This window comes from Chiloscyllium punctatum, chromosome 3 (assembly GCF_047496795.1).
Source record: "Chiloscyllium punctatum isolate Juve2018m chromosome 3, sChiPun1.3, whole genome shotgun sequence".
Taxonomy (NCBI): domain Eukaryota; kingdom Metazoa; phylum Chordata; class Chondrichthyes; order Orectolobiformes; family Hemiscylliidae; genus Chiloscyllium; species Chiloscyllium punctatum.
The window spans coordinates 145,791,577-145,814,441 of NC_092741.1; the positions used below are offsets into that span (position 1 = coordinate 145,791,577).

The 22,865-nt window shown below is 37.4% G+C and overlaps 1 protein-coding gene and 1 pseudogene across 1 annotated transcript in view; both read left to right on the forward strand.

Annotated features, from left to right (window-relative positions):
• Window positions 1-14,741, forward strand: part of ddx1 (DEAD (Asp-Glu-Ala-Asp) box helicase 1) — a 38,624-nt gene extending 23,883 nt beyond the window's left edge. Inside the window, exons 16-26 of the mRNA XM_072561958.1 lie at window positions 983-1,072; window positions 1,954-2,139; window positions 2,476-2,527; window positions 4,481-4,627; window positions 4,707-4,798; window positions 7,893-7,965; window positions 8,043-8,115; window positions 8,213-8,255; window positions 8,976-9,071; window positions 11,788-11,908; window positions 14,393-14,741. Coding sequence (XP_072418059.1) covers window positions 983-1,072; window positions 1,954-2,139; window positions 2,476-2,527; window positions 4,481-4,627; window positions 4,707-4,798; window positions 7,893-7,965; window positions 8,043-8,115; window positions 8,213-8,255; window positions 8,976-9,071; window positions 11,788-11,908; window positions 14,393-14,523 — 1,104 coding nt within the window. The 3' untranslated portion in view covers window positions 14,524-14,741. The remainder of the gene's footprint in view (window positions 1-982; window positions 1,073-1,953; window positions 2,140-2,475; window positions 2,528-4,480; window positions 4,628-4,706; window positions 4,799-7,892; window positions 7,966-8,042; window positions 8,116-8,212; window positions 8,256-8,975; window positions 9,072-11,787; window positions 11,909-14,392) is intronic.
• A 7,039-nt stretch (window positions 14,742-21,780) lies between these two features.
• On the forward strand, window positions 21,781-21,899 carry LOC140472763 (5S ribosomal RNA; annotated as a pseudogene).
• The last annotated feature ends 966 nt before the right edge of the window (window positions 21,900-22,865 follow it).

The window sequence follows — 22,865 nt, forward strand, 5'->3', positions numbered from 1 at the left end:
AGGTACCTATTGTTTAAAAAAGAACAAAGTTTACTGTGTCATATGTTCATGGAAGTTCTCTGGTTGTGTAGGTAATAAGTAAGTCTAAACTTTGTGCTAAGTATTTACAAAGAGAAAGGAGGATTCTTTGAAAGGGACAAGTCAACCGTGGTTAACAGAAGTTAAGGATAGTATCGAATTGAAAGAAAATAAATGTGAAACATGGTAGATATTAGCTCTGAGCCAGAGGTTTGGACAAGTTTTAAAAATTAGTGAAACTTTGGGGAAAGCAGAAAATGCCAGAAGAGCTAAATAAATATTTTTTCTGAGTAGAAAACATTAATCGAATAATCAAAGGTAAAAGGAGGAGAGGAAATAAATACTAGAACTAGCACTAGAGGTAATTAATGGGGCTAAAGACAAAATCATGCACTGACCTAGTGATATATTTCCTAGGATATTCAAGGAGGTAGCTACAGAGAAAGCAGATGCAATGTTAGTAATCCAGGAATCCTTGGATTCTGGTAAAGTTCCAGAGGATTAAAAACCTGCTAGTGTAACATCTTTATTCAAAAATGGAAGGACACAAAAAAACAGGGAGCTAAACACCAGTTAGCTTAGTGTCTGTTATTAGGAAAATGTGTAGAGTCTGTTATAAAGAATGTGGTAATAGAGCATTTAGAAATGCATTGTCTGAAGGTATTGAATCTGTAGAATTCTTTACTGCAGAGGACTGTTGTGGCTGGGTCATCAAGGTTCAGGCAGATTTTTAATCTGTAAAGGAATCCAGGGTTATTGGGAAGAGGCAGGAAAGTGAAGTTGAGGATTATCAGACCAGCCATGAACAGTTCGATGGCAAATGACCTGCTACTTCCACATATCAAATGTTGGATTAAAAGACATCACATATTTGAAAGTTGAAAAAATATTTGTATACAAGATTTATGTTGCATATTTCTTGCTGACTGCGCATGGAACTATCTTGTGTGATTGCTACTTGCAGGATGGACTGCTTACTCAAGGCTACTCAGACTTCATTTCAAGAATACATTCTCAGATCCCTCAAGTAACATCTGATGGCAAAAGGTTGCAGGTATGAACTTTGTTAAGCAAGGCAATGACATTTTAACACCTTATAACATCAAAGTGTCTTGTTTGAAGATCACATGGGGATTCTTTTGATATTTCATTTAATTTTGGTCATGCTGGGTATTTAGCACAATCGGGGAATCACTGCTTTTGGTTTTGTTTGTCTCATTGATTTCAGCATTCTGAAATTTTCTTTTGAAAAAGACCTGATTATTTTCATCAGCTGCAAACTGAAATTTAATTAATTATTTACAAACTTTACCAGACTTCCTTGACACAAAAATAAATGTGATAAAGGCTTCAAGAGTTGAACCAAACAATTTTTTTTAAATGATCCCATATGTAGAAATGGCTATTAAAAAAATTTCCAATTCTGTGATTGGGCTGTTTTCAAAAAAAAACTTGGGTTTCCTAATATATCGCATAATTTGCCTTTGCAGGAAATCCAGTCTGACTTCATTAATGAAATTAAAGTGAATTGGTATTTTTCAAATTGCAAAAGTTGCTAGAAAGTGATATTTGGAAACTTGGCTGGTAAAGGATCTTTTATTCATGTATTGAAATTGTTTTTTGAAAGCATTACCTCCTTGCAATTGGGAACTACAAGAGCTGTTCAATTTTGTGAGCCAAATATTTTGTCAAAAATTGCAAAAGTGCTCTTTCCATTTTTTTTAACTCATAAGTACAATGAGTAGGTAAAGAATAAAAGACCTTGGGAGTCATCCTCTGCCATACGTCTAACAACATGAGTAAAAATCAATGGAAAACATTATTTTTTCTGAAATTGAAATGCTGACTTCACCCGTTGTATCTTTAAATGTATGATTCCTCCACTCAAGGTAGTAAAATGGCCTAAAATGATTTTGTTTACTATGCTTTGTTTAGGTCATTGTTTGCTCTGCCACACTGCATTCATTTGATGTTAAGAAGTTGTCAGAGAAGATCATGCATTTCCCAACCTGGGTAGATCTTAAAGGAGAAGATTCTGTTCCTGAGACCGTACATCATGTTGTTCTAAAAGTTAATCCAAAAACCGATCATCACTGGGAGAAACTTCAAAGGCATATCCGGGTAAAGAGGGTTGGACTGTTTTCATTAGCAATTTAGCAATTATTAGCAATCTTGGACCCAGTGCCTAAACAAAGGGAACATGCTAATCCTGTGTTAGTGTTTGTGGAACCTTTTTTATCATGGTACTGCATATTCTGTTCTCCCGCTTTCACCCTCACCCCAACAAAAACTACAAATGTTCCTTTGAAAATTTGTTGAATTAAGCTTCAGAACCAATTTCAAAGTAATCTTGATGTGCTTTAATTTACTTTTTTGTTTCTATGACAAGAAAATATTACTCCTAATATGCATTAAACCAATTGGTAATCAGAATATATGACTGTTTTGCTCCCTTAGACAGATGAAGTCCATGCAAAAGATAACACGAGACCTGGCGCCAATAGTTCAGGTCAGTGCCTTTACATTATATGTCATACTTTCCAGCTTTCCTTCTTAGATTGCTAAATACTAATGTATGTAATATTTTTAAATGAAAATTATTGGTATTGAATTCTAAAAGCTTTTCTTATTGAACATCATGTAGCATGTACTCTTAATTGAATTTCCTATGTATCCATCAGCAAATTCATAGTTCCCTCCTGAAAAATCAAAACTGCATTTCCAGCTGATGAAAACTGTGTATACCATTGCAGTGTAATTCATCACTTTTTCGTGAGCTTTGCTGTTCAAGGTCCTCAAATGAGCCACCTTCTGGTATTCCCTTTAGTTTTAATTTGTACTTTGGTTTTCTGACTGTCTTCTTGGAAGAGATGGGAAAGAGGAGTAAATTGAGTCTGTTTCATCCAAATTTTCTTTTTAATTTTTTAAAATCCTATTCTTTTAATCATCCTGTTATTACACTTTTCGGGAGCAAGTGGTACTTAAACCTTTATCCTCTTGGTCCAGGGGCAGGGACGCTACCACTGCACCACAAGAGGACCCTCTGTGTTTCATCTAACAGTAAAAGTTTTAACCTCCTTTTCCTAATCACCCTGTTCAGAGATGCCATTACACACATCTGGAGCATGTGGGACTTTAACACAGGCCTCTTGGTGCAGAGGTAGAGATTCTACTGCTGAGCTACAAGAGGGCCCTCTGCTTTACCTGTGATGTTTACACATGGTGGTCAATCTCGATCTACCTTGTTCTATTGCGGAAAGAATGATGTGAACTCTGTGGAACTCTGAACTGGATGTTGAAAGTAATCAAGGATAATAGCAGTGATTCTTTGTCTTGGGCAATACAAGAATATGCGGCTCAACATTTTTGCCCAGGAAGGGAGCAAAGCTATTTTGTGCAGCTATTTCATCTTATTTACATTGTGGACAAGCATCAAGCTGAAATTCTTGAACCTCCTGTATCTAAATAGGTGTGAATGAGTAGCCACAAAACATTCTTGTAAAACCTGTTAGCTTCTCCAGAGAGAGTGATGACATTTTAAAAGAAATTCAAACTTCCAGTTAATTACTGAAAGCATTCCTCAAGATTTCATGTATTAAGACATATTACTAGTCTAACCGACAAACGTACTTCAAAGGTATCGTTGTACTGTCCTTTACATAGATACTCAATTTTCCCCTGATTCAACCAAAGTGATTCTTGGTTCTCGTGGGTTCATTCCTGTCCTGTTCTTTACCTAATAGCTTGAAATCTTTGAACTGTCTTTTACAATGAGGTGTCTCAAGTTAATCAACAATTCCTGGCTCATTAATTCCCCATACATTTGATCTTTCACACCTGAGCAAGAGCTCTCGCACAGTGATCCACAGAAACCTTTTTAATTTCAGCTGCTCACATCCCAGATCCATGCAGACTCAAAATACTCTATAATGTTTGATGATATTCCAGGAAAGTCTGAGGTCAGTTTTTTTTTTACAATGGCCTCTTCTGTACCCTTTTATTATAGCACCATGAATCACAAGGGCCTTATAAATGGAAATACTAATTAGCTACATGCAGGGCTCAAGTCTTTCACCCAAATGGAAAGTTTGAAGTCAAACTGTTTGCTGTCTGGCCCCCTTTCTAATCTCGACGTCCAAATTCCAATAGCTAATTTACTTCTTTGTACATTTTTCGAGTAATACTTATTAATCTGCAAAATCTCTTTCCTTCACATTACATTTTAAGTTAAAAGCTTTATCCTATGAATTCAAATGATACATTAGCAGCAAGAAACATTGTACTGAATTTAATTATTGAATATCAGGTTTCCATAGCTTGGAATAGTAAAAGGTTTTTTTAAATCATTTAATGAACTTGCTCGCCCTTGGAATTTCTGAATTGACTGGATTCAGTAGCTTGTATTTTAGAAATATCAATGTTCTATTTTTAATTCACGTATTTCCATTTCTAATTTCTCCAGAGATGTGGTCAGAGGCTATTAAAATACTGAAGGGAGAATATACAGTCCGTGCAATCAAAGAACACAAGATGGACCAAGCAATCATTTTTTGCAGGACTAAGATTGACTGTGATAACATGGAACAGTACTTTATTCAGATGGGAGGAGGTGAGATCATTTTGATGGCTATTCTTTGGCCATTTGTGTTTTGAGGTACCGATTCTTAGATTATTTTTTATTCTTTCAGGACCAGACAAAAGGGGACATCAATTTTCGTGTGTCTGCTTGCATGGTGATAGAAAACCAAATGAACGAAAGCAAAACCTGGAAAGATTCAAGGTAGTTTTGAAAAACTTGTCAACTCATTTTTGAGTTACCAGATAAGGGGGTCTAAGAACAAATCAGAATGTACTGGAGTAATTTATTTGCAGTCTGGCAGCATTTTGTGGCATGAGAAACCATTCCATATGATTCTTTGGAATTGAAGCAAGCTCAATGTGAATTTGGATTTTTCAAAAAATATTCAATAACTTACAATGCAAGTTCATTCGACAAAGTTAGAGTGGGATGGGGATAATATGATTGCATTTCGAGGATTGATTCATCGAAAACTGTCTGACTAAATCATTTTTGCATTGGTGAGCTGTAACTGGTGGGTTGCTCCTTTTGTGCTTGTTTACAATCTGTGTCAATGACTTGGATACATTATTTACAGTCTCATCTAAGTTTAGTAACAATACAAAACTCAGTGGGAAGTGTGACGTTTTCTGCTTTGATAAGGAAATTAAAGCAGAATTTTTTTTAAAAAGATGCAACGAAATGCTAGAATTCAGAGTAATCTTGGGTACCTTTGTACACAAATGATAGGAAGTTAACATGGAGGTACAGCAAACAGGTAGGAATGCAAATCCTATATTAGCCTTTATAGTGAAGGAATTGGTGTATAAAAGTAAATACATTTTATTTATAGCTTTATGCAAGATCCAAGACTGCATATGGGTGTAGAGATCAAAATGAACACAGTACTCCAAGAGAGAATATACTTGCCTTTTAAAGGATGCGCAACAAAGATTTACTGGACTGATTCAAGTGTTGAAGTACATAAGAGTATGAGAAGCTGTGTAAGCTAAGCTAATGTTCCTTTTAGCAGAAAGGAATTATAGTCTGTTGTCTTGAATTAGTCATGATCCCAGCTGATAACATTGGTAAAGTTTTATTCCAGAGTGAAATCTGACTTGGTAGATCATGAATTTTATTTTCTTTCTATTGACAATGGCAATCAGTCCCTGAATGTATTCATTTGTTAACCTACTTTTAGCAAAAGAACATTGACGTCCCTCCCTGCAGCACTTGAAACAAACTTTTAATTCAGTTTGGTTACTGTTTAACACAAGTTCCCTAGATTCATGTTTTCATGTTTTCTGTCTCTGACACCCCCACAACCTTCTGCTTTGGGAACTTTCTTCTTACTGGCCTCTAAGCATTACCAGCCCTGAATGTTTTGAGACTGCTGACAACAGCACTTCTGCTGTAATGAGTCTCTAGCCTTTTCTCTGTGTGGCCACAAAACTCAAGTCCTCAAATGTGTAAGCAGTTATCTACCCAGCTGGCTAGCTGGTAATTTATTTGAAATCTCATAACTACCTATAAATTCCGTTCTTCAGAGCTGAAGAGTCATTGGACTCAAAACATGAATGGTTTCTGTCTCTACAGAAACGGCCAGGCATGAGTTTGTCCAGTAGTATCTTTCTATTTCAGGATGTTTTCCCTGTCTGGTGAATCCAGAATTTGGGGCTCAGTTTGAAAATAAAGGGTCATCCACTTAGGACAGAGATAAGGAGAAATGTATTTATTCAGTGGGTTGTAGATCTTTGAGCATCCTCTTGCTTTCAGAGTAACTGTCGTTGAGTATGTATGCAAGACAATCCAATAGATTTTGCAACGCAAAGGGAACCAAGTTGTGCAGGGAGGAAAGGAAAGGTGAGATACAAAATCATTTGTGAATCTATCGAAGAGTAGAATCTGCTTGAAGGGCTGAATGGTCTGATTATGCTGCAATTTTATTATGCAATTGTCAATTTAACGTCAAATTGGTGAGCAACTGCTGCACATTACTTTGATAACTTCAGCTCCTGGTGTCTGACTATTTGCATTATATATGTGCATGATTTATATTAAATCAGGTTCGTTCAAGAATAGGTTTATGTTCCTTGATGTATTACTGCTTTTATTAATTTCAAAATAATTTGAGAAATCTTCAGAAATGTATTCACCAATATAATGCTTAAAGATCAAATATTAAAAATAAACATCTCCACCAATTAAAAGAATAAAAATGCCAATTTCAAAGCTGTGAGTAGATGATACAACAACATTTTTTTTAAATTCAGGGAAGGTTTATGGCTTCTTCAGTAGCAAAATAACGTGACTGCTGGAGATACTCAGTCAGTTTGTCAGCATGTTTTCCCTGCCTCTCTTCCTGATGAAGGGCTTTTGCCCGAAACGTCGATTTTTTTATTTTCCCTGCTTCTCGGGTGCTGCCTGACCTGCTGTGCTTTTCCAGCACCACTCTAATCTAGACTCTGGTTTCCAGAATCTGCAGTCCTTGTTTTTACCTTTGTTCCATTATAGTCAGTCCTATTTAGACCAATCTAAAAATGTGAAATTGTAGAGAGAAAGCAAGAATTTGTTTTGTTTTAGAGACATTTGAAACTGGATTTGGTAGCTTTTTAGTTTGTTCTTCTGAACAAAGCTGGCAACGCTTGTATTGTTGAGCATTGAGCATTAAGCAACTAATCTAAAATTGAGATCTGAAGACTAATTATTTGTGAGGATAATTAATTCAATTTTTACAGAATTTGGCCAGTTATTGAACCACAAATTCAGCTAAATTTGAAAAACTTGAAGGTGCTATATTCTCTTATTTTTATTTGAAGTTACACATTTATTTCAGTGAAAATAAACAATGTTAAATAATGTTAGTGACTAACGTTGGATCAAATAATTGCTCTGCATTAGAAACAGGAATGGGCAATTTATATTTAGCTGGATGTACTTAATTCTATTTTTTTTCACTGTAAAGGGTAGGTAAATTTCATGACCAGCATTTCTTGTTAAACTGGTCTTTTAGATTTGACATTTTTTCGCTATAATCTTGCAACATCATGTGTAGTCTTATAAATTTTAATGACATTAGTTGGTGATAATTCAGCTCACCCAATAATTGTCATTATTCATTTGAACTGATGATGAGTCTTTGTCTTTTGCCACCTCCAATTACTGAGTAGGATGGAGTCTAGATAGAAATCAAAAGTGGTATCAAGTGAGATTAACTTGCTATACAATGTGTGCTAAAGGACAAAAATGTTTTTGGCATGATTAAACATTAGAGGTCAAATACAAAGATTTGATGCTTGGTTTTTGTTTTGGGAAGAAAGCAGATGTAAGACTCCTGATCTGCACTGATGTTGCTGCCAGAGGTATTGACATTCATGGAATTCCTTTTGGTAAGTATATTATTCATTAGTGTGTTGCTGTTTATTAATTTAATTCAGTACTGATTTATTTTTGCTTTTAAAAACAGTAATTAATGTGACTCTTCCCGATGAAAAACAAAACTATGTTCATAGGATTGGTAGAGTGGGCAGAGCTGACAGGTAAGGTACAAAGTTTGCATTCATTCTATATGTACACTTTAATATATTGCTTTTTATTGTATGTTTGCAAAATAACAAATGGCAATTTTTTTTTCAGGATGGGTCTAGCCGTTTCCTTGGTGGCAACTGAGAAAGAGAAGGTAATTCTTTTGTGTTAATTCTACTATAATAAAAAATTGTTTTGTTATTTTTTAAACTATTCAGTATCATAACAACCACAACCTGTGAGTGCTTTAATCTAAATTGCTGCTAATTTAGCTGGAGCTGTTTATAATTGTTGTCAGTTAGTGTTTGTTTTTAAATATATTGATCTGATGGGTAAATTGTCACTCATACTCACTTGAAGTGCAAATCAGATGATTTGTATCCGTATTGAACATATATAATTTAGAAATGTTTAAGGACCATTGATGTTGATTTGTTGCTATCTGATCACTAAATTAATGGTTTCAGTAGTTGACTTGTCGTATTGTTACATAGCACGGAAACAGATCCTCAATCCGACTTGTCTTCACTGACCAGATATCCTAAATTAATCCAGTCCCGTTTGCCTGCATTTGTCCCAAATCCATCAATTCTTCCTATTTGTATACACACCCGGATACCTTTTTTAAATGTTGTAAATACACCCATCTCCACCACCATCTCTGGCAACAAATGCCATTACACTCACCACCCTCTGTGAAAAAGTTGCCGCTCTGTTCCCTTTTCATTCTTTTCCCACTCCCCATAAATCAGTTTCCCCATAAATCCCCCTCTAGTTTTAGACTCCCCGACTGTGGGGGAAAAAGATCTTGGCTATTTGGAGATTACTATTAGGAATGATCTAATAAAAAAAATCTTATTGTAATCATTTCTAGGTTTGGTACCATGTATGTCCAAATCGCGGGAGAGGTTGCTATAACACCAGACTTAAGGATCAGGGTGGGTGCACCATATGGTACAATGAACTACAGGTATGTTAACCTCTACACCTAAATAATAATAGTGATCACAGCCATTCATAACGTTAGTTTGTGCGATTTTAAAAATGTAAATCCTTTCACCTACTGTAATAGTCAGCTCACCAATATATTTGGGCATTGTTCAGTCACTGAGTTTCAGCCTAACTTCAGAATAACTGTTAGCATGGATAAAGGTTTGGCTTTCAAATAGGGAACAGAAGAGATGAATGAGAGCATTTTCAAGTTGGCTTGTAACTAGAGGCTTCCCATAAAGATCAGTGTTTGGGCCCTCACTATTTACAATCTATATAAATGACATGGATGCAGAATGGTAGCAGAATTTACCATTGGTGCCACAATAGGTGGGAAAGTAGGTTGTCAAGAGGAGGTAGAGCGGCTGAATACATTTTGTCATTGAATTTGTTCAAGGCAGAGTTAAATACATTTTTGACAAAGAGTCAGGGGGATTAACAGTAAAGTAGGATTAAGACCACAATCAGATCAGCCATGATTATATTGAATGTCAGCACCGTGCTGAAGAACTGAATGGCCTAATCTGCTGATATGTCCCATAACTACTTGGAAACAATCTACAATTATATTGAGCTTGCTGGGTTTTTTTTTTGCTCCCCCACTAAGACTTTTTTTTTTGGCTTCCCATTCTAGGTACCAAATGTGTAAAATACCTAATCTCAGACTTTGGTGACCTGTATGTAATGGATTAGTTGATTATAAGAAGTTTCTCTTTTAGGGATCAAAATAGTGGTATTTGATCTCTTGAAATGTAGCAAATAAATAAACTTAGTAATCGATGGAACTTGAGAAACGTGTTACAACTCGAACACTGCTTTGGATCTTGAACTGATTGTTAATGCCGTGAACTAGTTGTGACATGTGATATAAAGTGACTAGCCCATTACCTTCCCATCCACCCAGCCAGATCAACTCCATCAGAAAAAGTTGGCAGGCACAAATGTCAGCAGTCCAGCCACTGTATGTAAACAACTAATTGTCAAAAGCTCAGAATTTTCAATAATAAACTGTCCAGAGAATAAAATGATTCGTGTGGGTAGGAATGTGCAATTTGTTTTGTGTTGAAAATTGGATGAAGGGAAGGTTGCTATCATCGAAGAGATCCCCTCTCCTATTTACGGGTACCCTCCTTGAGAAGATATCCCAAATTACTGAAACTCCCAGCTTAAGTCTAAAGACTTCCAGTATCTATCAGGTTTTCTCTGCAGTTCCAACAGCACCCACAATGACGTTCCGGCGCTGTCAGGGCTACTGTTTTTGGGTACAAGATTACATGAAGGGTAGGGGCAGGAATGTCATAGGAGCTTGTTTAGCTTCTCTGCAATGCTTGATGCAGGGCAGCTGGCCACCAACTAGGGATATTATTCACTTTGTCCTTTGCAAAAGAAAACATTGTCAGAATATGTTATCATACAATCTTCATGTTTAATCCAAGAATGCAGACGAGGATAGGGGTATTTAATTTTGTAGTGTTCAATGCATTATTGTGTTATAGCTATCTTTACTGCCATTTAGGTTTATTTGTATAAATAAGCACATGTTGAGGAATTAATTAATGAAATCAGTAATTATTTTCTGACAGATTTAGCTGATTTGTAAATATCTGGTTAATAGAATGACTCAGCTTTTTGCTTTGTGTTTGTGTCAAAATGTGATATTCTAATGAAACTGTTGAAATGAATGCAAGATTGTTTATGGTGAATTGCATGGTGTGCTGTTTATAAAGATTACATTTGTTACGACGTACCCTGTATGAACCTGTGATCCAAGAAATTGATTTGGAAACTTGATCTCAACTAAACCATTTCTGACCCTGCTGATAATGTACATTGTGGTAAAACTGTGCTAAACATTTTTTAATTTTCTTTCTTCTTTGAAGACGAATGGTCACATCATCAACCACATTCGTTTACGATTAGCTGCTTTAACAGTGACCAAGAATTTGACTTCGATATTTTGGGCTATATAGCTGAGCTTTGTGCTATTGAGGATAAGTACATTGCAATGTTTCTGGGGAAGGCGGCACGGTGGCACAGTGGTTAGCACTGCTGCCTCACAGCGCCAGAGACCCGGGTTCAATTCCCGCCTCAGGCGACTCTCTGTGTGGAGTTTGCACATTCTCCCGTGTCTGCGTGGGTTTCCTCCGGGTGCTCCGGTTTCCTCCCACAGTCCAAAGATGTGCAGGTCAGGTGCATTGGCCATGCTAAATTGCCCCGTAGTGTTAGGTAAGGGGTAGATGTAGGGGTATGGGTGGGTTGCGCTTCGGCGGGGCGGTGTGGACTTGTTGGGCCGAAGGGCCTGTTTCCACACTGTAAGTAATCTAATCTAATCTAATCTAATCTAATCTAATCGTGCAAATGTATTGATGCAAATAGGAACTCATTCAGATTATTTGTTTTTATCAACCTACCTGTCCCTCCCCAACAGTGTTGTCTGGCACCTCCCCCAAAATAAAAACAAGTAATTTGTTCTTCTGAACTAGTTCCTTCATGAGTTTGGATGCTAAACATTATTCATGCCCAGATTGTCTAGTTTTAAAAAATAACCAATTGAGAACAAAAATCTTTCATTTCTGCATAATACAATGGATAGTATGTCTGCTAGAATGACTTAACATTTATTTATAATTATAAATATTTGGATACATTTAAGTTATCTCAGAAGGAAATAAGAAAATATCTGATTTTTTTCCAAGCTGTTGTCTGACATTGAAGAGCACCTGAATGTCATCATCACTCAAGTTGAGCCTGACCTGAAAATACCAGTGGATGAGTTTGATGGCAAAGTAGTCTATGGAAAGAAAAGAGCAACGGGAGGTGAGTATTTTACAGAGGAAGAACTATGATACATTACATTCATCAGTTTTTTTTTAAAATCATGTTATCTTTGCTTTTCTGTGGGTTCATTAAAATTCCAAAAGATGTTTATCTATCTTGTGTTGACATCATGGAGTCACTGACAACACAGGATGAGGCTATTTAGCCCATTGAATCTTTACCAGCTGCCAAAGAACAGTTTTTTTTTGTATAAAAAGGAGATTTTGTTTGATCCAATCCCACTTCTCCTTTTTGGCTATTTTTCTCCTGCTTACATTTTTCAAAAAAAGACTTCAAGGTTGTTTTCAAGGTTCTTACTAATCTGTTCCTCTATTCTCTTTGCCCTTTCAATTTAGATCTCCTTTATTTTCTATATTTACTTTTTGGCATTTTGCCACTATACAGTTTTTAATGGTCATAAACCTCCTTTTTCTGTTTCATTTAATCACTATCTCCAGAACAATGTTAAATTTGAAGGTATAATGAATGCTTACCCAAACCTGTGAATAAAGTTTGCAGTAAATGTAGACCATTCTATACCAATGGTATGATCTGTGATATTGGGCGTAGTGTTTCGTATTTCACGACTAACTACTGCCTTTTATTTGGTTAATACTACTTTTTGCATCTCTAATGGGATGTTGCTGTCTCTGGGAAGGACAGCATTTGTTATAAATCCATTTAATTTTTCTTCAACTGAATGGTTTGCCATACCATTAATTAAAGTCATCCGTATTGCTGTGGACCTAGAGTCATATGTCGGCCATTCAGGGTGAAGAAGGCATGTTCCTGAAAGGATATTAATAAATCAGATGGGTTTTACAACAAGCTGCTACGGTCACTATCACTTTCAAATTCCACATTTCATTTATTGACATGATCGGAATTAAAATCTGTCGGCCTCTGGACTTCTAATCCAGTGGTGCTGACCACTGTGTTGTCATCTTCATGTCACCATCATTTAAGTGAATAACAGTTGAATAGTTAATCCAAAAAATGTATTCTTGAAAAAAAATTCTTTCTCCCTTCTTTCAATCTTCCTCATCTTCACACCATACCATTTTGGAAATTAGATCATTTATGCATGAAAGTGTCCTAAATCACCTATTCCTAAAGGTAATCATCATTAACTAAGTCAGTATAACACTAAATGAAGTGCAACTTTATTTTGCTGTCACAAATAACAAAGTCCAGCGTATTTTAGGAAGTTTCCATTTTGTGGAAACAAACAGCATGAGCGTGAAATGAATGCCAGAAGTCCTGCCTACTGAGCATCTCTTTTTAAATCCCCTTTTCCTGAACTTTGGAAATTATCTTGTGTCTTGATGAGTCTTGCAAGCACATCTTCCTTGTTAAATTACCAGCAAGAGGTTTAATGACAATGCTGTAACATTAAATGAATCTACCTTATTTTTATAGTGTTCACAAATTCCTAAAGTACTTAGTTACATCTAACTATACCAGAAGATCTTTAAATAATTAACATCAGTTTGAGTACCATGCTGTTTTTAATTTGCTTCATTAACTTCAAGTTCATGGTACTTTCTGTTCCTTTTTTATTCTGAAATGGGTTTGCCCAAGTTATTGTTGCATAAGCCCTCCACTCTCATTGAATTGTTTTTAAGGTTCTTGGGAACACACTTTATACATACAATATACAAGGCCATTTGGCCATCCTCTCTGTGCTGATACTTCGAGCGAACTATCAATCTGGAGTTCAGAATCTAATTGCAAAACCATTATTGATTGTCAGAAAAACCCAAGTGTTTGATAACAACCTTTTTTGAAAGGAAACTGCCATCCTTATCTGGTCAGGTTTACATGTGACTCCAGACCCACAACAATGTGGTTGACTTTCCTGTCCTGTGGGCAGTTAGGGATAGGCAATAAATGCTGACCTAGCCAGTGATGTCCTCATCCCTGTGAACAAATATTCTTAAAAATTTAAATGAAGTTCCAATTCCCTATGCGTCCCCATAACCTGCAAACGTTTCATTGGCTGGACTTGAAGTGAAGGGCTAACCTGGAGATTACAATTTGACGCATGTCAAACGTTATTTCCAATTATATAAATCTGGGAAGAGGAAGTCAACTTAGCACAAAAGCTATAATGGGGTCAAACCATTTTCAGGAAAGTAAAGGATACAAGTTCGGTCTGAAGCAAAGTAAGATCACTTCCGTGCCAAGAGATTATACCTACTTTTTTTGTGTTCTCTACTTAGTCTATAATTGGCTATTTCTTGTTGTCAACAAAATTACTTTTTTTTTAAACGTACTTAAGGGTTCCATTTCCTTTTGTCAGTCTTCATTTGTGCTAACTGCATTCATTGGTTCCAATTAGATCATAGCAACAGCAATAAGTTTGCCTGGCAGCTTTAGTAGTGAATGTGTGTTACAGTAGTTGATGAAATTTAATGAGAAGACACTGACCAAGTAATTCAAACTTTGTCTTATTTTAACTTTCTCTGCTCTTTCCCTTGGCAGGTGGGCAGTATAGGGGCCATGTTGATGCTTTAGCATCTGCAGTACAAGAGTTGGCTGCTCTTGAAAAGGAGGCTCAATCCTCTTTCTTACATTTTGGCTATCTTCCCAATCAACTTTTCAAACCCTTTTGATTGGAGCATGTGCCTCAGGTTAGTGCAACAAAGAGGCAGACAACCTACAATAGAGGTTTTAGCATGTTTATTACTACAAAGTGACATCTTAATTGTTAACATGCTACAATCTTTGTTAACTTGTTAGTTTTTTGATGCTTAAACACATCTACACAACTTAATTAGATTGTGAACCATCAAGCATTGGAATTGCGAGTGATTAAAATAATTAAATCATAGTGGTTGTGTGATTTTTTTTTAACATACTTTTATAAAGCATTATTTTTCCAACTCTTTCAATCGCATCTACAAGGGAAAAGAATCTTAATCGTATTTTTCATGCAAGCTGGACAAGTTCCATGATTGCCATTAATGTATAAAAAAATTTCCAACATCATTGGCTACTTGCATTACAGTTAATAGTTTAATATTCGGCTTGCTTTTAAATCAACAACTTGCTGTCTTTTGTCTGAGTGGAATTGGATGATGCCTTTTTTTGTCTTTTCTCTCTTCTGTTCCATTCTTGCCAACCCCGGGAACCTGTAGTATAAATTCAGCTTGCACTGATTTTAAATGAAAGCTTCCTTTCACTGCTGTAGGGACCTTTTTGTTTACACATGCCCACAGAGCAGAACACCCATAATGTGGCATGAAGGCAGCTGATGTTAGAATGCAAAATGTTCCATTCTCAAACAATAAAATGACTTGGTTACACACAAATCTGGAACAGCATTGTAATAGGTGTGCTTTGGGAAAACTCATTTTTGGTTCAGATTTAATTTTAATGTAGATAGCAACCTACTAAAATGAAGTGGAAAACATAACCCTGTTCCTCTCGCTGCAAGACTCTCATAACTGCAACCTACAGCATCTGCTGAGAGCCTGTTCCAGACTGATGTTCGCATGCTTCAAATTGAGAGTTATAGGCAAACTGCATTCTAGGAAAATGATCAAAGAAGTGCAAAAATTAATTATTAACGCATGCTTCGGTTTCCTTGCTAGAAGCATAAAAATGTATCTACATTTGGTAGTTTTTTTACCATAAGAGTGCATTCTTAAAAATAGTAGCAGGCAAAAAGAAATGCAAATACACATTAGCCATGTTAATTTCCTTTATTAAATCACACAGGTCAGTAAAGCCTTGATTAGCTCTCAATGTAGTAGAAATGAACAGGACTGTTTAAAGGCTGTAACGAGATTAAAGTAAATACTCTAGTAAACAATGCTTTCCTGAGTTAACGTTCTCTGCATTTAAAGGTTACTTAGATTTAATAAGTCATCACTTCTAGCATTGATATTTTCTAGAAGGCAAAAAGTACAGAATTTTACAATAAGTAGCTAGTAAAACAATGCATTTCCTTTTAAAAAAGGATAAAGGATTCTTTATTCTGTATTAGTGATAGCAATAAAATCACAGGCCTATGGTTGACTTTCTGGGGAAATTCTTTTGCTAAATATATGGTATATCAAATATGCAGTTATCTGAGCTGATCAGTTTGAGGGTTTTCAGTTTTCCTCCGTTATTGGAAATGAGTCTGGAATAAACAAACAAACACAATAGGATCATAATTAATTGGAAACCTAATTGAACCAGTTATTTCAAAATGCATTGAGTAAATATTTGTGCTGGAGGGGCTCATTACCTGATTTATCTTGGTCATCTATAAATCTTGGCAGGAATACAATGGAGAATTCAGCACTCACATGGGTGACTAAAGGTCACAATACTTGTACTTTAACATCAGAACAAAGCAGTCTGTTTGACTGTATTAAGTCGTAATGACATTGGGGTCTTCATTATTCTTGGATGTCCATCATTATATATTCCCCACTTGTGATTACACAGAATTGACAGCACAATAGATTGATTTTTTTTTATTGCTCTATATGAAAGGTTAGCAACAGCTAATTCCTCTGTTACCTACACCACCACCACCTCTCTCACTAAAGGCCCATCTGTTTTATGTAGGTTTTAAAACCAATTCTTTCTAATTTATTGGGACTGTCTCAAATATTTCTATCACTAATTAGCAAAGAGATTAGTTACCTGTAGGAGCAATGCATTTTTATGACCCTGTGGGGAAGTCTGCTATACATTGAGTTCCTGTATTCCCAGAATCATACAAAATGTTTACTTTTTTTAAAAAAAGGTACACTTAGCAGCCCAATTTAACTGAACTTCAGACAAGGTTGAGAGAAAGCAGAGACTAGGTTTCTAATTGAACCAAGAATTATCATTGCAAATAAACTGATATAAACCATTGATACTTAATAGTCTAACTAAAACTCTCATTCCCTAACAGACTCCCCTTGGGAGGAGCAACAAATAGGGAGAATAGAGTATTGGTGGAGATAGAGAAAAACTGGCAAGTCAATTTAGTGATCTTTGCTTCCTGATTCCAATACTGAGATGATCCAACTTTAGCCAGGCTCATGATATTCATTTCTGCTCTTCTGGATGCTTCCACTGATCTGTTAGAAGTACAGAGCAACTCATTCACTTGGGAAATATCTGATTTATCAAGTTTAAATTGAGTTTGTTACTGTGGAGAACTGGCAGGTTCTTCTGAGATGAACAACAGCACACCTTCCTGTGGTCCTCTTTCCCCCCCCCCCCCCCCCCCTCCCATGTTCAGTTAACTGAACAACAATCCGCTTCTTATGTAACTCCTTATTTCCTGATCATCTGAACATTGCAGGAGCCCTAGTCGCAAAGAAAGAGTTAATAAAAGGTATTAGGTGCCTTGCTACGAGATGATGCAGCCATCCTAGTAAATCGGTGTTCTTAAAAGTGCTTCTTTCTCCTTGTAATCCACAATTTTTTAAAGACTCAAAAATAAAGACAATTATTAGCCTACTCAAAGTTGTACAATAATGCAGCTGGACTTTTAGATAGTGTACTTTAATTAAAGTGAAGTAGCTAGTACATCAAACTTACCTAAATTCTCTTATTGGCATACAGTCTTTCTATAAAATACTTATCCATGGTCACAATAGCTTTTTAGTTTACTGCTTCACAAGCGTAGCCCATGCTTTAGATTCTTATAGACATTACCTTATTTTTGAGGAGTATTTCCTCATATGTTTGCAGTTCCAGTCTAACATTCTCTTGCCTCCATCACCCCTTATCCTGAGCATTGCCTCCCTCCACCTTTGCCCCAACATTGCCTCCCAGCTTGTGCCACTCCAGCCTGGCCTCTCTTGTCTCTACTCTCATTTACGCTGCTCTCTTTGCGATTGAAGACATTTCCTTCTTTGGCTTTACGTTCTGAACTTCTCTGAAGGGCTCCATCTAATGGCAGAGATTGCCTGTGCAGAGATGAAGTTTCCTGCACTAATTTATGCTACTAAATGGAACATAATTAAAAGTACAGAACAATACAATACAGCATGGGAACAGGCTCCTCAGCACACCAAGCCTGTGGTGATTCCTGATCTTTGTTTAGACACGCTACTTATTGCCCATAGGTGGTTTATATTCCTCTGTTTGCCTCTTGTTCATGTGTCTATCGAGGTATGACTTAAACATTGCTAATGTACCTGCTCCTAACACCTCCACTGGCAATGCATTCCAGGCATCCACTACCCTATTAGTGAAAAACTTAGCCCATACTTCTCCCCTAAACTTGACCCCTCTTGCCTTGAACCATGTGCACTCTTGTGCACCCTGGGAAAAAGTGTCTGACTATTCACCCTAGCTCTGTTTATAATTTTGCAGACCTCTATCGGGTCACTGCTCAGCCTGTGGCTTTCCAGTGAAAGTGAGGTGAATATTTTAAATGACTGTTGTACAGAGGTAATACAGAAGCATAGAGATATACAGCACAGAAACAGGCCCTTTGGTTCAACTCGTCCAGCGGGTCAGATATCCTCGATAAATCTAGTCCTATTTGCCAGCATGTGGCTCTATCCCTCTAAACCCTTCGTATTCATGTACTCCAGGTGCCTTTTAAATGTTGTAAGTGTATGAGTCTCCCACTACTTCTGGGAGCCCATTCCATATACACGCCATCCTCTGCATAAAAATGTTGCCCCTTTGGTCCCTTAAAAATCATTCCACTCTTACCTTAAACCTATGCCCTCTACCTTTGGATACGTTTACCTTGGGGAAAAGACCTTGTCTATTTACCCTATCCATGCCCCTCATTATAGACATTTATACAATCATGTTACCCCTGAGCCTCTGACTCCAGGGAAAATAGTCCCTCTTCAGCTCTCTGTAGCTCAAACTCTCCAACCCCGGCAACATCCTTGTAAATCTTTGCTGAACCCTTTCATGTTTCCTGTAGCAGGAAGGCCAGAATTGCTTGCAATATTCCAAACGTGGCCTCATCAATGTACTGTACAGCTGCAACATGACCTCCCAACTCCAGTGCTGACCAATAAAGGCTAGCATACCAAATGTCGTCTTCACTATCCTATCTACCTGCTGCTCCACTTTCAAGGAACTATGAACCTGTGCTCCAAGGTCTCATTGTTATCATGCACGCACACCTCCTCCAGGACCTATATTGCCCTGATTTGGTTTCCAACAGTGTAGCACCTCATTTACCTAAATTAAACTCCATCTATCACTTCTCAATCCATTGGCCCCTCTGATCAAGATCCCTTTGTACACTGTGATAACCTCCTTCACTGTCCACTTGACCTTCAATTTTGGTGTAATCTGTAAAGATTCTAAACATACCTACTATGTTCACATCCAAATAATTTAAGTAAATGACAAAAAAACAGTGGACCCAGCACTTGTGGCACACCACTGGTCACAGTCTGAAAAGCAACCTGTTGTATTATTTTCATATTTATATTTGCACTTTATTCTGCCAGCTTTCACTTAGGAATACAGTGCTATATTTGGACAGTATTTCAATCCCAGGGGTCGGAGGGTTTGATTTATAGAGAGAGGCTGAATAGGCTGGTGCTTTCTTTTCTGGAGTGTTGGAGGCTGAGAGGTAACCTTACAGAGGTTTATTAAACCATGAGGGACTTGGATAAGGTGAATAGCCAAGATCTTTATGGCTTGGGAATCCAAAACTAGAGGACACAAGTTTAAGATGAGAGGGGAAATGTTTGAAAAAGACCTGAGGGGTGACTTGTTCATGCAGAGGTTAAATTGACATAGGTTAAAATTGGTTATTAAAGGCAGTCTGGTGGTACAGCAGCAGAGTCACTACATGTGGATGAGGTACAGGTTCAAATCCCACCTACTCTAGATGTATGTTTAAGATGTCTGACTGGATTGATCAATAATATTTGTAAAAGGATGGTCTTATCAAGAGATGCACTCAGCTGGTGCTGTATCTGCACTGCCTGAGAAAGATCAATGGTAAACCATGGGAGAATGAACTGGAGGTCCCAATGGAAAAAGTGGAAAAGCACCACAGCTGAGGTCAAAGAAAAGAACAGGCCAGGAGTCATCCTCAGGTCACGCAAACAGGCCATCTGCATGGCGCACATCATTAGAGGATCAAACAGCAACAATTCCCTTTTTTATTAGCCTGTTACTGTTACAACATATACAGGTAATTGCAAAAGTGCACATTTGTGGGCCTGAAAACAAAAATGAATGTGGAGCCTGACTTTAAATTCTCCACCTTGGAAAATGATTTCACATCATTGGCGTCTCAGTCACATGCACCATCGTTCTTCCTATTAATTCTGCTGAGATTCCTTGAAGTGGAAGTGAATGGGCTCAGACCAGTACATGGACCTTGTGGAATTCCTTACTGACCTAACTGGAGTAATGGAAAATGTTTGAGAAATGTCCTGGCATGCCATAGGGTGGCGCTGTTGCTCCAGCTCAGGCCAGCCTTTGGAATTGCACAGTGCTGTGGTTCATTTTCCTCACTGTTGTTGCCATGGCACTACATGAGTGTGCTTTTCATTAAATCCTGTAGAGTTTTAATTGCTTGCCTTTGAAATGTTCATGACAATTGTGACATAAACTTCTCATATGCCTTTCGTCAGTTTGACTTTCAGTAGATCATAGTTAAGAACCATTTTCATACTTCTTACATAACACATCAAGAAAGGGTACCTCATTGGATTGTTCCATTTTAGTGAAAAGTTAGTATTCCTCTCATGTATGAAGAAGAGAATTAATGTGTTGAGCAGTGCATTATGTATTGAGCATTGCATTGTGCATTTTTCCACATAAAGCTTGGCTGGATTGGTGGTTTGCAGAGCAGTGTGATGCCAACAGCGTGGGTTCAGTCGCCATCACTGGTTTGAGGTTGCCATGAAGGACTTGCCTTCTCAAACTCTTCCCTTGCCTGAGGTCTGGTAGCAGTCATAATCACCACCAGTTGCTTCTCTCTAATGAGAGAGCAGCCCCTATGGTCTGGTAAGACTATGGCAACGCAACAACAAAAAGCTACAAAATCCATGTATCAATCTAATAAATTTGCTAATTATTATTTTCTAATTAAGGAAGCATATTGTATTCTGGTTTAAACTCACCCAATAAAATTACATGATTTATTCATATCCCATTGCAGTAATGAGTGTAAGCTAAAAATTTGCACCTGGAACTTTCACATTTTCTCCTGATATTATGGAAACCTTGGGGAAATTGCATAACCATGTACTGGAAAACCACAAGATTTCTGATACATATTTGTGACTGTGCCATATAAATCCAACGGTGTTCACATTTTATGACAGAATCATGAAAACACTTAGAAGATCTGACTAGTTTCATTATTACCCACTAAGAACGCAATTCAGATAAGTACATTTTATTTTTACTGTATCTGAAAGGTGTAAATATGAAATGTTAACCTACCTACTGTGTACATAAATATGACCGACTTGCTGAGTCTCTGAAGTCCTTTAGAAGAAACTGCAAGGAGACTTCAGAATGCATTCATTTATTCTTGCTCTTAATTCATTCTGTTGGTACATGGATATTGTAGCTTTACGTGGACAAAATGCACAATGCAGTGTTCAATACAAAACATGTATCCCCTTTGTAGATGAGTAGATTACCCTGTTTTCATGGTTTACACAGTTAAACAAACTCCATTCTGCACTCAAAGTTACCATTGAACTGGAGCAACTAAATGAGTTTCCCTTCCATGATGTATTAGGTATGAAGACTGCAAATGGTTCTTAACTATGGTCTACCACAGTAAATTTACATATGGCAACTCTTACATTCCCACATGACACAAGATCAGTCTAATGAAGCCGATGAATAGGGCCCTAGCTAGCTGCTAACATAAGTTTGATTTTGAGATATCAAAAGCATCCAATGTAACAAGGGACCCCCTGCTTGGAGCCTGTGGCCATGCTAGTCTGGTCAAGCTGGATCTCATCTGATCTTGGCAGCTAAGCAGACTCAGGCCTGGTTAGTACTTGGATGGGAGACTGCCTGTGAATACCAGGTGCAGTAGGCTTTTAAGGGGCGGCACGATGGTTAGCACTGCAGCCTCACAGCACCGGGGTCCCAGGTTCAATTCCAGCCTCGGGCGACTGTCTGTGGAGTTTGCACGTTCTCCCTGTGTCTGCATGGGTTTCCTCCCACAGTCACAAAGATGTGCAGATCAGGTGAATTGGCCATGTTAAAGTGCCCATGGTCAGTGCATTAGTCAGAGGGAAATGGGTCTGAGTGGGTTGCTCTTCAGAGGGTTGGTGTGGACTTGTTGGGCCAAACGGCCTGTTTCCATGCTGTAGGGAATCTAATCCAATCAAATTATTACTTGTCTATCACAAAAACTCATTTGCAACACCTGAGATTGTGAAGGGGCCTTTGTCCATGTGCAGGAAGACTTGGACAGCACTTAAACTTGAGATGAGAAGTAACAAGTAATACTGAGAAATAGAAGTGTCAGGCAACCATTATCAGCAAGAGAGACTTTAGTAATTTTCAGTGGTATGCGGAGACTGGGCTCAAGCTGACATTTGTGAAACGTTTTGTTTCCCATGACATTGGCAAACACTCCTGGATCAGACCATCTACTTTCATGCAGATAGTGGTCACTATATCACGTGGTTGATTGCTGTGTCTAACAAGCAACATAGAAGTATGTTCACAGTCATTGGTCTCTTTAAAGGCAAAATACTGTGGATGCTGGAAGTCTTAAATAAAAGCAGAAAAAGCAGAGACTCAACAGACTTGGCAATATCCATAGAAAGAGTAACAAAGTTTAATATAATTCTCTTCATGTCCACCTCATTCAAATATATACTGGCTAATCTCTCAACTTTTCCCTTTGTAGGCACATATTGCGTTATTCTAGAGCTTTTGATCAAAGTAAGTAGTTGATCTTGCTGATAAGCAGCGAACACAAGTGGTTGAGTGTACAGAAGCTTTAACAGTTTGTCAGCAGCAGGTTATTCTGCTTTCTGCTCCTCGGATGCTA